Source organism: Mytilus trossulus, chromosome 9 (assembly GCF_036588685.1).
Source record: "Mytilus trossulus isolate FHL-02 chromosome 9, PNRI_Mtr1.1.1.hap1, whole genome shotgun sequence".
NCBI classification, from domain to species: domain Eukaryota; kingdom Metazoa; phylum Mollusca; class Bivalvia; order Mytilida; family Mytilidae; genus Mytilus; species Mytilus trossulus.
Genome location: NC_086381.1, coordinates 45,394,333 through 45,411,132, shown reverse-complemented (window position 1 = coordinate 45,411,132; position 16,800 = coordinate 45,394,333). Strand labels below are relative to the sequence as shown.

Genomic DNA, 16,800 nt, shown 5'->3' with positions numbered 1-16,800 from the left:
CCATTTCCTTAATAAGAAAATGTCTGAACCAAGTCAGGAACATGACATTTGTAATTCATTTGTTTGAGCTTTTGATTTTGTCATTTTGTTAGGAACTTTCCTTTTTAATTTTCCTCGGAGTTCAGTAATTTTGTGACTGTGTTTCTTATTGTTATAGTCAATGTGCATCTGACATACTATAATTCTTTGAACACAATTAAACGTCAAGAAAATAGATGGAAATTATTTAATCAAGATAAAATTGAGAAAATTGCTATGTGCTATAGGAGACCACAATCCGATCAAAGAAAACAACCTTAGCCCATCTATGTGCCTTTAACACTGCATGAAAATCATGCAAGAAGATCCTCTTAAACAAAAATGTGATATAGTTCAGCACAGATGAAAGTAATATTTCGCTAAATTTGTTTCCGTTCGATGTAAATTGACTAAAAAGGATTGAAAGGATTGAATAAAGACAACTTTATCCCGAACCAAGTTATGTTGGATTGTTATCTTAAAGATAAAAAAAAACCTCAAAACTTTTCTTAATAAACCTCTAATTAAGAGCCTTCCAAGATACACTGTAGCATTACACGTATTGTCAAAAGCAAAACTGAACACATTCCTTGGGGAAACTTCTAAACAAAAAGTTTGAAGAGGAAGATATAACTTTGATATTAGAAAAAAAACATATTTTATTAGTTAGTAGTTCATTTTTATTTTCATATCTAAAGAATGTAAATGTAAAACTCAGAATCACCAACATTCTAGGCATACTCATATTTTAAAAGAAATGCTACGTAATAATGAACTCGAAATGCAAACTTGAATACAATAGTCGTTCCAGTACCATAAAGACATGAAATATACGAAATGTAGTAGACCATTAAGCTAAAATCATCATATTACGTACAACCATCTACCGTGGTAAAGTAATGATGACTGTACGGAAGATGAAGACCAAACGTGACAATTGTTCCTTATTCCAGTCACCCTTAGGTTCATTCAATGAAATTTATATCGGTTAACCGGAAAATATATCAACATATATTAATGTAATGTTTAGAGGGGTATGGTAGAGAGGATCTCGTATTCTTCTGACAATATGCCAATTGCAAGCTAGTGTAGGTAATGATAATGACAACTTAAAAATCACATAACAGTTAAACTTTTTGTTTGTCATACGGGGTATTATATGAAAACTGAGGTTTAAGGTTACCAAAATTCATAATGTGCATGCTAATTTAGGTGATGCATTGGAAGATATTGGCGAAACGTGCTTTATTTGACGTATAAATCGTTAATAAATTTTGTACATAAAACGATGGAAAAATGCCTAAACTCATGCCGTTGTTCAACTAATTTGATTGTGAAATTTTCTGTCTTCCGTCTACTCAAACGGTCAGATATGAGATGTTGTCACGTGCACATATCACTTTCATTTTAAAACATTACCAATGAAAATTGATAAATATGGTATTTTAGTTTTGCATTTCAAATACAGAATATAGAATATAGGAATGTCTCACTTATGTTTTTGCAATTTGCTGTAGAGTTGGAATTTAGTTTTGATGTTTTTATAATTGTACATGCATTTCACAATAAAATATCAATGGACACTGCAGAATTTAACAAATGGGTAATACATTATAATTATAAAAACCCCAAACCGACGAAAAGAAAACAGTAATAGCCAAATCCAATTAAAAAATCATTGACATAATGCAACATTTCGGAACCCAAACATCTGTTTTATCAATATAAAAATAGCACGATGGTATGATTGTCAATAAGACAACTCTCCACAAAAGACCAAATGGCAGAGAAATTGATAGCTATATGTCATTGTACGGCTTTCAACAATGGGTAAAGCCTAAACCAAATAGTCAGCTATACCAGGCTTCAAAATCACAAATGTAGATCATCGCAAACGGGATAACTAATATCATAATAAATGCACAACAAAATGAACAAAATCATATATAATTAACAGCAACAAACGACAGTAAGTACGTTACAGGCTCCCGACATTGTCCAGGCACAACTATACAGAATGAGGCGTGTACAAACATTTTAGCGAGGTTCGTTCCAGCCTCTTAACATGGGACATTTGTGTAACAATACAAGATAAGAACGGAATTCAAATACTGAAAATGTTGAAAAGGCTAAACTTATCGGATGAATACAAAAAGAAAAAGATATAACTAAAACACATTGTCGTTTATTCATTTTCTCATGTAATACAGCATACGGGTTCTATTATGTTTTCAATGTATATTCAGTAAAATACGAAGTCAGGTCACGATTCTGGACAACATTTTGATAAGTGCCCCTTTTATTATTATGTGTGTTATGGTTTAAGGGTTAATAAATTATGATATAGCATAACGTGTAAAACCTAATATTTTTTTTTTATAATTATAACGCCAATTTTAAACAGGTTGCGAATAGATTGACATAGATTAATATACTTATATGTTGAAATAAAAGAACAATTCTACTATATGAAAATGTTCATGTTTATTCAAAATTTAAAGTTTCTTGTGTTGCAATTGTTTTTAATTAAATATACAATTTTGTAAAAATTGGTTTAGCTTGATTAGATATCAGACAGAGGTAGGTTTAATAAAAACATATTAAGACATTGTTGTTTAAAATGACCCTTTTATTTGTTGCCAGGTCCGTTATTATGGCCTCGTAGACAATAATATCCCTCGGCGTGTCCTCCTTGCCGAAATGGTAGCACCCAATAAGTAATACTATTATAATTGATAAAGTCGGGAACCGTATTGTCAGTATAAATTGAACTTACATCTATAGTGAACTCAGTTGCATCGCAAAGGCTGGACATTTTTCATTGGTTTAATCAATAAAATGCGTAAATTCGTTTTTATAAACTACATGTATATGATATAACATTTAGTTATTTCATGTGTAAGTGTTTGTATTTAGCGCTTACATGGACATATTGCTCAAGTATCGAAAGTCTATGTCGTTCTGTTACAAGCTTGAAATGTAATCAAAACATATGTGTCCTACCGTATTTAATTTATTAACTTACAATGATTTAACTTTCATATTATAATAACTAGAATAATGACCAAATATCATAGTCCAAGACTTTTAAAAGCAAGACTGCAATTTGGGTGTCCATGGTTAAAACCATTTAAAAAATATAAGCAGATTTTCTTTACAGAAGGATCTTTCTTTATTTTTAGTCATTTATCATTCAATGTTACATATCTACAAATAAGACGTTTGCAATTGGCTTTTTGTTTAACGTTTTGACACAATAGACCAACACTTTACAGTCCTTTATATCTACTCATTTTAATCATGTCAGCAGCCTTTTCTCCGATCATCATAGTTGGATCATTTGTGTTACCAGAGGGAACGTTTCGCATCACTGACGAATCTGCAATTCTTAGTTTTTTAATACCTTTCACTCTAAAAATAACAATAGATATTGTTCATTCAATCATTACATTTTATTGTCGAAATAGAAAAATCAACTGTAGTAATAATGTTTGCACGTGAATGATATTTACACATTTCTAAACACACCATTCTTTTGAAATCATAATGTATCTACTGATTCACCCTAAAGTGCAATTAGAAGCATTAGCGAATTCGTGTAGTCAGTATTTTCTAACTGGACTTATATAATGGACAATCTTTTAAATAAATTTGCTGTAATACCATTTCGATATTATTTTAAAAAGAAATGAAATGTATAATCTTTGATAACTGTTTTCCCTTGTGAAAAGTTAAATTGTTCAACAAAATTGCTACCGTTGAAGCACCCTTTTTTCTATTGAATCTGATCAATAAACAAAAACTGCATTCAATACCTCTTATTGAAGCAAGATAACAACATATAAATGACATTTACCTCAAAGATGGATCAACAACAGCCGTTTTATCATGAAGAGCCCCATTCTGCAAGTACTAACTTGATGACTAGCATTGCATGCATAATGGCGGATCATACATTTCCAATAGTCGTCTGTGTCAAAAGGGAATGTTTTGCAGAAAGATGTACATTCTTCTTGCCTGATATATCTAGCTTCTATGCTGCTCCATGCTGAGTTGTTTGCAAATTCTTGCATATATCTTAAAGCTTGAAAAATATTAAATTTGATTTTTCAGGAACCAGTCTTGAAGCTGAACATAAGTAACCAACAGTATAGTATACTAGTCTTTGACCTATAATTGATACATTGATTGATACGTGGAATGAGAATTGTCTCATTGCCATTCATACCTAACTTCTTATTTTTAGTCATATGTCGATTTTTAGATTGTAATATGCAGATAAACAACTATACATACCCTATTGTTCATTTTTTGAATAGCACATCTGATATTTTTCATTTTCAGACGCTCTTGCGATTAAGGTCAGTTGCAAGTCCGGCAAACCATCTGTAATATCATGTGTTGGTAGACGTGCAAAAATAGTTCCATTAATACCAGATCTGGTCTGGTAACCTGTATAATGTACCATCGTTAAAAATTGTAGTAAAAACAATTATTTTGCAATTACTCTTTCTTATAAATATGTCGTGTCTATAAAAGTTTTAACAACTTTGGATGGAAGATAGCATATCATGTATGTAAATGTAGGGTTTAGAAAGAGCCTTGAGGAGAGAATACAGCACGTCCTCCTTGCAGAGCATCCCTATTAAACTCAATTAAAAAATAATATGCATCAATTGCATGATGCACGTATCTGGATTAATATTGAACAGGATGCGTCAATTGCAGGATACATGTATTTGGTATTCATAACCAGTCTTGCTCTTTTTCAAAAGATATGCACTTCCAATAGCCTTTAAGCTTAGCTAATATGCCGAAAAAGGATTCACAAAACTTGTAAATAAGTAAACTACTGTTGCCGTTTATAATGTAATATTCACGAACTGTTTAAATAATTTTTTAAGGGGTGTTGTATCTGATATTTTCCCTTCATTATAGTATTACGTTTTGTATAGTAGTAAATTGCTTTGGAACTCACGTTTACAGTGTTTGACTCTTTGGTGCACGTTACTGGTCCTGCAAACAAAGACAAACAAAGGCCAGAGGCTCCTGATTCGAGACAAGCTCAAAAAGACGACAGGGTTCACCCTTTTTCTTTTAGATCCCAATCTCCTTTGTACGTGTAGCCAATGTAGAATAAGAAATGCATAGCAATACACGCAATTAAACTCAGTTTAGGAGAAGTCCGAGTTCGATGTCATAATAGATAAACAAGCGTCTAAGCGAATTGACAATGATGCATACATGAACAAAGGACTACTAGTAATTACTGACATGCAAGGTTCAGACCTTAATTAAACTGATTGAACAATTATGTCTTCATAATATGAAAATGAATTTGAATCCCTCCAATTAAGGGTTTCGTTTCTTACCATATTTTACTATATGAGAGAACATAACCCGTATAATGCCAAAAAGTTTAGTTTTAATACGTGTGTTTATTTCCGATGCAAATACCCTATGAGATAATCAATTTTGATGCAAAATATGCAAATTCTTGATAACTTAACAACAATATCGTCACTGTTTTACTTTCTCAAAAGTCTGTTTTACATATCAATCGACAGGTAAATTGAGTGATTTGGGCAGAGGCAAATATTTTTGTTTATTTTAGCTCATTTTGTGCGTTTGCCAAAATCAGTGTTTATCTTTCAGTTTCTGTTCGTAGTTGATTGTCTTTGTTAGTCTTTCTATTTTTCCCTTTTTATTGAGTTAAATTGTGTTTTGTTTGGCCTGCTGTATTTTGTAAATAAACTCATCATAGATACCAGAATGGTAATTTATATAAACACTACATGACTAATCAGTGACGCTTGAATAAAAGAATGTTAAAAAAATTTAAAAAGGCCAAATAAAATAATTTTGTTTGGTTATTCATGTTATTCTGTTAATTTCTTATTTTCATTACACATTCGTTTACCTGTCTTGTAAAATATATAGTCCATAATGGATTGTTCGTCTAAAGCCTTCTTTTTGTTCATATTTATAGGTGTATTAATTGAGTACTGGAAATGATATTGCATATGATATTGCATTCCTTCGCCTACTGGAAGATCTGCTTTCAGTGGTACCTGTCGTAACAAAATATCTGAATTTGGATTAAATGTAAAGGCTACACTGCCAGTGCAAGCAATTTTAAAGATAACGTAGTTCATAATCCGCATAATCATAATATGCATTATAATAACGCATTTCCTATCAAAATGAAACATAACTTGCATATACCTACAATCATCTTTTAATTTATGTTGATGATTGTCGTTTGGAATATTTTCCTACGTTACATTTTCTGACATCGGACTCATTTTCGTTTTTCGAATTGTTGTGTGGTTGACTATTTTAAATTGACAAGCGGTATATGGATAGATTTAAAATATCATAAAATATTTTAACCCCACTGCAGTTTTCGTCTGTTCAAAGCCAGGAGCCTCTAGCCTCTGTTAGTCTTGTATGTTTTTCTTTGTTTGTCTTTTATTTTTTAAATTTCGGTTTATTTGTATATTTCGGAGTTCAGTTTAACGTACATGTAAAACTAGTAAACATTTTTATTTAAGTGGCAGCTGAAACCAGTATATAACAATGTTTGGTTTCGATCTGGATTAGCAAACTAATAAATATGATCCCGAAATGAGACAAAGTATCCATGGTTACTACTATATACAAAGTCATTTGCAAACTATGAAAACATGAAAAAGATAATATGCATATTTTGGTTTGCAGTTGGTCAGTATGGCTTATTTTTTTTAATGTGTAATTACCTTATATCTCAAACGCCCGTCTTGTATGCTAGATAATATGGGTTTTTTTTAGGATCCATACATGACTTCAATTTGACCAAGATTGTCTTAATTACATACATCTTCATATGTTTAATCATGTTGTATTTCAACATAACTGTTATAGTTTATAATTACCCTTAACTCTTTCAGGTGGTGTTTTGGTCCTACGCCGGACAACATCAGGAATTTTGGTGATCCAAACACTCCTGCAGAAATGATAACTTCTTCCCTTGCATATATTCGGGTCTTCTTTCCATTTTTCATTACAACAACACCTTTTGCTTCGCCATTACGTATAATAATCTACATGATAACGACATAAATTAACTTATTATTTTCTTTAGATTATGTTTAATATAAATTCAACAAAATTAAAAAAAAACATATGCAATTTCTAAAGTAGTAATATGTATTAATATTTTTTTTATAACATATGAAATGGATTGAAAATATAGGAACAAATTCTTTTGAAATTTAAGTCATCAGTTTTCCAATGTGTATTCCATTCTCTTTCAGAAGCTATTGGTGAAATGAAAAAAAAGTACTTGACAATTTACGGCGAAACATTATGATTTCGATGATGAGTAAGGGTTTAAACTTATCATGTTGAAGGCATATATGATGATTTGAAATTTCATTAATAGTTAAGCAGAGTAAAAGAGGCATAGTGAAAACTAACACTCACAAAGAAAACTAAGTTTTAATGCCTCGATTACAAATACTATTAATTTATTACAGGTTTTCCAGAAGAAGATAAAACACGTTGATTTCTTTATGTGGTATTCTTAAAAATGGTCGTGGTACTCTAACTATTAACTCAACGTGAGACTAAGTCTAAAAGAGAAATCATAATATCAATCTTATCAAATTATACCAATATGATCCCTGCTATAAAATAATTGTCAAATGCATTTCTAGCGATATTACCTCAGCACTATACCATTTTCCCAATATTGACTGTTCCCTTGGTGACGCAGCCATTTTAAAAATTCCAAAAATCTAATGCGACATAACATAGGGACTCTGTGGGATTACGACGTCAAAGACGTTATATCTGCCACTGGACAAAAAATGAAAAAATGAACTTTCTTTAAACTGCCGAATTCATGCTTTGGAGGCAGAACATGTGAATAAAAATAGATATTTAGGAAGCAAAGATTGTATTTTGTTTTAAACTGTAATATATGTGCATGAAATAATATTTTTTCACCTTCATTTACGTTTACAAAAGAGTTTTATACGCGACGTTCGGGAAAGACGGCCGTTTTTTAGCAGCACTAGACATATTTCGTCTGTTCGTCGCCTCAAGCCAAGCAATCAGAAATACACCAGAGATAACTAAAAGTAAAGTTTTTTAGCGCATTAAGATTTTTAGGTAGGTATAAAGCTTCAAATTAACCATTAACTACCGTAAATTTTATATTTTTACAGGATTACCAAAAAATAGTTATATTCCCTTATCTTTTCGTAGCTTATACCTAGTTCATTCGATTGTGTAAAAGTTTTTCTTTAGGAACCGGTCTTGTACAGTAATAAAATTTTAAAAGATAAAAGCGATTTTTGTTTGAAGTACCGCATGTCACTCTAAATTGGTGAACGTTTTCGCTATAAACGTCGTCCAGATGCAAACGTAAAAGTTGAGGGAAAATGACATTATCGGACATTTCGCTTGCACACATAGGTCTAGAAGTTGTTCAATTGCAAGCACGGGAAAATAATAATGCAAACAATAAAACTTCCCGATTTAAAATTGAGATAAATCCTACAAAACAGTAAAGCATTAATAAGATACGGCATTTATTCATATATTTTTTAAACAATCTCCATCCTTTGTATGCAAAGTACTGCAAAGGCAAAGTGTCGCGTAAATCGATTTGTTTACGATAGCTTAGCAACCAATAGATAAAATAAATCTTGCTTCCCCGATCAAGACTATTTATAGACACGAAAATAATAAATTGTATTCATACATTTATATCATGAAATAAATAAAAGAAAGGATATTAAAGCATGTTAAATTGTTTTACAAACATATGTACGCAAACATGTAACAGCTGTTTCAAAACTGTACTGGTCAGTGGTAAAAAAAACGTTTTTTTAAGAACACGAAGAAAAAGAAAAATGTGAAATAAAAAAAGGCAAACCAGAAACTTTTTTTAAATTGAAATACTTATTGAAAAAATAAGAAATTATAAAAAAAAATATATAGATCTGTACATGAAGTCTATAAAAAGGTATGTTTATAGAATATGTAAATATTTATTTCAGAGAGCCGAAAATAAAATGAAAGAAAAATATGGGATGCTTAAGAACATTGGATTTAATACTGAAAAACATGAAGCATTAACACTGAATGAAATAAATTTTAGCCAAATTGAAATCAACTTATTTACAAATGGCGTTTTGTTAGAACTAGATCAGTTACGCAGACAGCATGGAGCGTCACTTCGCTATCTTCTTAAATGGTCATTTCAGCTTCTGTCAATTAAAGACGACCTTTGTGATAACAATATTCGAAAGCTTAACTTTGGTTTGCGTAAACTTTACAAAGTAAAATTGAACCTGTCCAAAACAAGAAACGGGACTTTCCAAAACAGAAAAAATGAGTTCCTCCATAAAGTTTACTGTAACTATCCAAATGAAATAATTGTTGACAGCAACGAATCAACCGAAAATAGTACTGTAAATATGGAAACTCTTACGAAATTAGAAAATGCTTTCAATAAAGTAACAATACAGAGCAAAGTTACAAAAACAGAGAATACAAAATTAAAGATAGAAAATATCAACCGAGAAAAAATAATACAAAACCTAGAGAAAAAATTGAAAATGTCTACCAATGCAAAACAAAATAACCATGAATCTACTAAGAAAAGAGACGCAAAAAAGAATATACACGTCCTTAAAACAAATATTAAATCCTTAGAAAAAAGGTTGCTGCTTGAAAAAATGCATATTAAAACCGTTAAAACCATATGCAGAATGGAGAAGAAAAGGCTGAATGGAAAAATAAAGTATTGGGAAGGTATTGCCAATAAAACCCGTCACGAAAAGCTAACAGCAATCAGCACTCAAAAAATACAGATACAAGAACTTAGAATAAAAATAAAAGTAAATGAAGACGAACTTAAAAAATATGCAAAAATAGTAAATGAGCAAGCAGAGCAGATTGATTATCTTACAGATTTAAATGACCGTATAATTGATCTTACTACACAATCAAAAAATGGTCAATACACTTTTAACAGTCAAACAGATCAGTGTGTAATGGACCTTCTTGACTGTGGACTTTCATTTGAGAAAGTTGGACCAGCAATTAAAAATGTTTTAAGTATGTGCGGATTAACATCAAAAGACGACCGATATCCTAAAAAGGATTATGTTTCTAATTGTAATATGAGGCGTTTAGCAATATCTCAAGTACAAACTGCAGAAATTTGTACAGCAGCTGCTAATCAGACATTGTACACCGATGAAACTCGAAAGTTTGGAGAAACATTTTCTTCTTTCATTACAACGGATGAGAATAAGACTCCCTTTCTACTCGGTCTTTTTAAAAGCAGATGTCCAACAAAGCTGCCCAGACACAATTAGATACTTTAAAAAGTATTCTTAATGACATAGAAACCAGGATTAATTGTTTAGTCGATCAGAACTTACAAACATCCACATCATTTAATATACTAAAAAACATTAAATATACAATGTCTGATAGAGCTGCTACAGAGATAGTTTTTAACCAGCTTTTAAAGGACTACCCAGATAAACTTTTGAAGGAACATGTGGAACAGTACGATGATTTGCATGATGTTGAAAAAGATATTCTATCGCGTATGTACAACTTTTTCTGTGGTCTACATCTAACAGTTAATATTGCAGATGTTATAAACAAAGTGTTCATGCAAACAAAAAATATCGAAGATTTTGATAGCGATTTCAGTCATGAACAAGCAGGTGAGGCCGATATTCTTAGAGCTTTAAGATGCGTTTGCAAGGCTTTCGCAGTTGGTGGTGATGAAAAATGCGGCACATCTCTTGAATTCAAAACTTATCTGAATCGTAATGACATTAAAACTGTAGATATCAAACCATTTCACGGAAACCGTTTTAATATAGTTTTTCATAATGGTGGAACAGCTTTTCATTTACGAGAATACATTCATAAATTTTTGACAGAAGTCAAGTCTGAAGGACATGTATCTAAGTTAAATGGTTTGTTAAGAGCTGTTCTGAAATCCATCAAAGTCCCAGAAATAATTACAGGATTTCGTACACTTGGTATATTCAACAAATTTATAACTACTCCTCTATTGAAAGTTCTAGAGAACAAATCTACCCATATCTTTGATATGAACCAACGATACCAAACTTTGGTCACTTATCTTGAAAACGTATCTGTTGACCTTGAACGTACACAGGAACTATTGACAGGAGAGTATGTACCTTTCCCAGACATCGCCATAAAAAAAGAGGATGTTTGTGCTTCTTTGGTGCATAGCGAAAATGATGCGCCCTGCGCAGCTCTTCTTGTTGAAATGTGCTCATCTGTTTGTAAGGCTTTGAAAGAAAAGGTTGCTGACCATTTAGAAGATGGGCAATTTTCTGGAAACCACGAAACTGACCGTGAGCAATTTTCATCAGTTTTACCCCACAATAAATTGCCAGAGAGGGTATTTGGGCAGTTAGACTGGTTACTGAGACACAGACCTAACGCAAGTAAGATAGCAAACGAGGCACATATTATGTACAGCATGAATCGGACAGCCAACTGGTTGCAACAAAAAGACGACGAAAAAGTCGAGGAACTCATTTCATTGTTAAAAAAAAATTTGAAAAGTATGAAAGAAACTGAAAAACTAAGAATACAGGAACTCGATTCAAAATTAAAACAAATCAGCATCGATAAGGAAAACAGAACCAAAGCTTTGGCAGCAAAATCAAAAGAAAGAAAAGAGTCTTTGACACAGGAAATAGTGAAACTTGGCTTTTGGGATAAAAAGGGTGTTTTAAATACTAAGTTAAAGAAATTAAAGACACAAACAGCTAAACGTAATGCGTTAAAAACTCAAATCAATTTCAGGAACTATGTTTTGGAACAAAAAGCAGACATAAAATATTTCCGAGTCACCAAATACCAAAGACAAACTGTCACAATTAATCAGTTGAAAACAAACTTATTGACTCTGATTTCCATGACAACGAACAACTGTGAAATTAGAGGTAAATATATATTTTATTTTTCGATTAAAATGTTAAAACATTTGTTTGCATATTCAAATTTCAAAATATAAAAAATAAATCTGAACAAATACTTGTAGAAAAACATTACGACTTTAACATTGGTTTTTGCTCCTTCGCTGCTCAGTTAACAAATATTAAGAAACGGACCAATTACATGATCAGGTGTAATTCATCTAGCATAACAGCTAAAATTGTATTTTTTTCAAAACATTTGGAGCTTTTTTTATGTTCTCATTTTTCCTGTTTGTATTGTTAAGTTGGTCATTTTCGAAAATTACAACAACAACAGCTACATTGACTAATGTCATGTTACATATTCATTAGAAATCTTTGGGGTTCATCATATATTATTAAAAAAAATGATGATTTGATGTGTTTTCCCATACAGTCAATGTTTAACTTTTCTCCTGTTTCAGTTAGAATGCCATTGGTATTCGGATGAATTGATGAATAGGAGAAGAAACTGGACAGAACAATAAATACTTTAAAACTTTATATTTAAGAATATAAAATCATTTTAAAATATGAATTTATGTACCTTCGTCACGTGGCTGTTGGTAGCAACCTGTAAATTTCTTCTGTACAACTTAGGTCTTAGAAAACAGCTTGCTGTAGAACACCGTTCGCCGTCTTTTACGTTTGCCTGTATTGCACAATATCCTATAAAACAAAATTCACATAATTGGTCTATTGTCGATTTCAGTCAAATATACAATGTATCTGTTTCATGCAATCAAACCTAAATTATTCCATAATTAGAATTCAATAAGATAATAAACATATCGCTTTAAAAATATATATAAAAAAGAGAAAAGAAAACAGAAAAAAGAAAAATAGGAAAATAGGAAACAATACATACACTGTGCAATATTACCAATAATGAAGAATAAGTAAAAGGTTTCATATGTAATTTTCACGTATACTTCGGATGTTTGAATACAAAAAAGACAAAATAGACCCTTCAAATAGTTTCTACAAAGTTCATTAAAGAATATGACGTATATATGATTGCGTTGCACTTTAAAAAAATCACAAATAACAAAACAAATAATGCCGAAAAAAAAAGGAATAATGGAACAAAGTAATAACTATTTCATTTTTTATAACTTTTGCTAAGCTCTAAATACTGTTCTTTGAGTATCAGGGCCAAATAAAGCAACAGTAGTATATTGCTGTTCGAAATTCATAAATCGATAGAGAAAAGACCAATCAGGGTTACAAACTACAACTAAGGGAAATACATCAAACATAAAAGGAGAACTACGACACAACATACAAAAAAATATTAAAATGTAACACACACAGAAATTAACTATAATATAACAATTGTCGTTAGGAGTCGTATGGCCTTCTGTAATAACCAAGGGTCATCCATGCATATGATATGCTACGATATAAAATTTTTATAGATATTTCAGATAGTTCCTGACTAATAGTCTATACGTGTACGCGTATAATAAAAATGTGCATTAAGGTGTAAGCGTATACAGTCTGCTCAAATGTTTCTATGATATTTATATGCCTGAACTATGATGTCAATATATTTTCAAATCTTTCGATTTTGCCACTTGATTCGATACTTTCCGTTTTGATTTTTTTTTGCAGTTCAGTTTTTAGTTATGATTTTACTTACTTGTTATATATTGTACGATAAACATTTGAATGTTTCACAATTCAGTGATAGTGATTTCGAACAAACAATTGATTATTTATTCTTTGTTCAGTGTAAACGAATCAAATGCATACTCAGGATAAATAATCCTTCAACAACACAAAATATGAATAGATCTAGTACATTTAATCAACTAGAACAATCGACGGTGAAGTAAGCAGTCATGGGAAAAGGTAATTTGAAAATTTACCAAACTCCAAGTACAATTCTAAACGGAAAGTCCATTATCAGATGGCGAAATCAAAAGCACAAACACATTAAAGGAATGATAAACAACTGTCATATTTCTTACTTTGAAAAGACATTTGAGTATGCAAAGAATGATGGATTAAAGTACCGTTAAATAGGTAGCTAAACTTTTCACTTGTGTGACAGTGCCATACAATTCCAATTATATTGAAAACAAAAGGGAAGTATGTTGTTAAAGGAAAACGGTCATAGTTTGGGTTTTTATTGTTGTTTTTTTTTCTCGCTTTTTTCTCTGTTTGAAAGATATGAAACACGACAAGAAAATAAAATATAAACCAAAATTTTACCGTGTACATGCATTGCGCGTACTGCAACCTTGAAGCAGTTTCACAGAATGATATGAAATTTACATAGCTTGCAATTGTTGTACTTAATACAATATAAAATTATGGTTCTCATTATCTACATAACGTCATGTATGTATTTCAATGCAAATTATAATATTTACTTACAGGAATTCATCAACTCTGGAATTTGAATATCTTCTGACTTTTTGAAGTATTGCAAAACATCGTCATATCCCCATCCAGTACAACCTTCTTTTTGCCACTTGTCATAATCATGACGACTTCCTCTAATGTAATACATTGCGTTTATACTACTAGTACCACCCAACACTCTTCCACGGTGGCCTTTTACCTTCTCATAACAACAACAAACGATGTTTTAGATGTGTGTTCATTTGTGAACATAGGTTCACAAAAATGACAATGACAACTACTAAGCTTGCAACTCCAAACGGGAACTTTTCAAAAAGACTTGGGATCCTGCAATCAAGACCAATCTAAACAATGTGATTTCCTAGCATTCATAAGATAAGTGACACATTTGATGTGACCTTTCTTCTTCTTCTTTATTTCATTGCGAAATTCAACCTATATTGATATATAGTTATTTGGTCTAAAGATACTTGTTATAATTTATATCAAAATATTCCACTAATTCACCGAAGACTTTAGTCAACTTGATATCAATTCTCACTTTCATTTATACGAAACCGCCATTGTTTTTAAAAAAAACTGCATTTCTTTTCTGGCTTCCGTCATATTTCATACATATCCACTTATACATGCAGTACAGTTCAGACTATTCTCGTAAGCATATGTACAGATTTAAACTTCAGTATATTCAGTTGTTGCTTTTTACCTGTTCACATCAAAACATAGTAAATTGATCAAACCACATAATGAGCAGTATTGAAATTAACTCGAGAATGACCAATCTAGTAATTGATTTGAAATGTAAAAATGTAATGTAGTGAAAATTAATGACTAGACAGTCAATTTGGATCTGAAATTGAAGTAATATCTGCATAGCCATTCCTGATAGATAACATGCAATATCCAATTATATTTCATTTTGAGATATAAAAGAGGACCGAAAGGTACCAGAGTCAAAGTCATAGATAGAAAATAGAATAACAGCAATGGCTAAAAAGAAAAAAAAACCAGACAAATAATAGTACACAAGACACAAACATGACAAAATAGAAAACATAAAACTAAGCAACACGAACCCAACCGAAAACTGTTGGTGATTTAAGGTGTTCCGGGGGGTGGTAGACATATCAGATATAAACTTACTCTGTTATATACTGCCTTTAAAGCATACTTTTGTGGTACTGAGTCGAAACTCCAATTTTCCTTTGACTTGAGTGTTCTTATCCATTGTAATGATAGTCGAGTAAATTCGTTTTCCAAATCCGATCCTCCAGCTTCCAGTAATAGCACATGTGTTTGGTCTTCAGACAACCTTGTGGCAATTATACTACCCGCTGATCCAGCACCAACTGTACAAACAATAGTAGCGATTAGTAACAAAAAGCTGAACATTTAATCAATGCGTTCTTTACTACAACATGTTCAATGCATGTTAGGAATTGATAATGCCATATATAATGTATATGTATAGTAAGTATTCGACGTGCAAAACGCTCGTCAATACACTTTTACAAATGCATAAACCAATACATTATAATCCTGAGTATGTGTTGTCTATTTACATGATATTTTACATTTGCAATGATTTAACTCTCTTTGAAAGTATTTAACAGTTCATGAAACAGTCACTTCTTTTATGACTCTTTGGGGTACAAAATTACCCATATATAAAGTTATACCTCTTCAGTTGACTTTAAGTCTCCTGGTAGTCATCGTGTTAGTCTTTGTTTTTCGTGTTGATGTAGTAAGAATTACCAAGTCCATTTTATTTAAGATTTGTTCTTAGATTTAACACTCACGAATGTATAATCCCGCCACAATGTGCATTTGCTTAGCCAAAATCAGATCGCACTTATTGCCTGTACCAAGTCAGGAATATGACAGTTGTTATCCATTCGTTTGATGTGTTTGGACTTTTGATTTTGCCTTTTGATTATGGATTTTCCTTTTTGAATTTTCCTCGGAGTTCAGCTTTTTTGTGTTTTTATTTTTTATCATTTTTTCTGATTTCGGTATCGACTTGTTGACCAAAAATTCGTTTTTCAAAGCTGAAAATACATTAAGTAGCATTGCTTTTATTATATTCAATCTTTTACTAATAAAGAAATCACTAACCTACAATATAGTCGTAGTGCTTCTTGAAAGGCTGATCAAATATCCCATCTGGATCTTTATCCGAAGTCAGATGTGTTGATAGGAAGTTTAAGAGTGTTGCATTTGCAAAGAGACCTACCAGGGAGGTTCCAACGAACATTGCTTAAAATAATATGAATAATAGACTTCAATATATACACACATGTTGGTTTGGGGTAAGTATTCTTTACTTGTCTTGCTCTCTTTTTTAAAGAAACAATTAATAGATTATGTGTAAATGTCAGACAGTACATTATCAGACCTGTAT

At 31.4% G+C, this 16,800-nt stretch overlaps 1 protein-coding gene and 1 long non-coding RNA gene across 2 annotated transcripts; both read right to left on the bottom strand.

Annotated features, from left to right (window-relative positions):
• Positions 1–5,958: 5,958 nt before the first annotated feature.
• Positions 5,959–12,686, bottom strand: LOC134683932 (uncharacterized). Its single transcript, XR_010101114.1, has 3 exons — positions 12,577–12,686; positions 6,933–7,100; positions 5,959–6,089 (listed from the first exon to the last, which is right to left on the bottom strand). It is a non-coding gene; the product is annotated as an uncharacterized LOC134683932 (long non-coding RNA).
• Positions 12,687–14,403: 1,717 nt separating this feature from the next.
• LOC134684665 (oxygen-dependent choline dehydrogenase-like) lies at positions 14,404–15,791 on the bottom strand. Its single transcript, XM_063543969.1, has 2 exons — positions 15,543–15,791; positions 14,404–14,598 (listed from the first exon to the last, which is right to left on the bottom strand). Exons 1-2 carry the CDS (start codon positions 15,789–15,791, stop codon positions 14,404–14,406), a joined length of 444 nt encoding a protein of 147 aa, XP_063400039.1.
• Positions 15,792–16,800: the final 1,009 nt, after the last annotated feature.

Bases quoted from the DNA above. Each gene is read 5' to 3' on its own strand.
- LOC134684665 (XM_063543969.1), bottom strand. From the start codon at position 15,791: ATGTTCAGCTTTTTGTTACTAATCGCTACTATTGTTTGTACAGTTGGT. The intron at 14,599-15,542 runs GTAAGTTTATAT...TGTTATGAGAAG, and splicing joins TAAAGGCAGTATATAACAGA to GTAAAAGGCCACCGTGGAAG.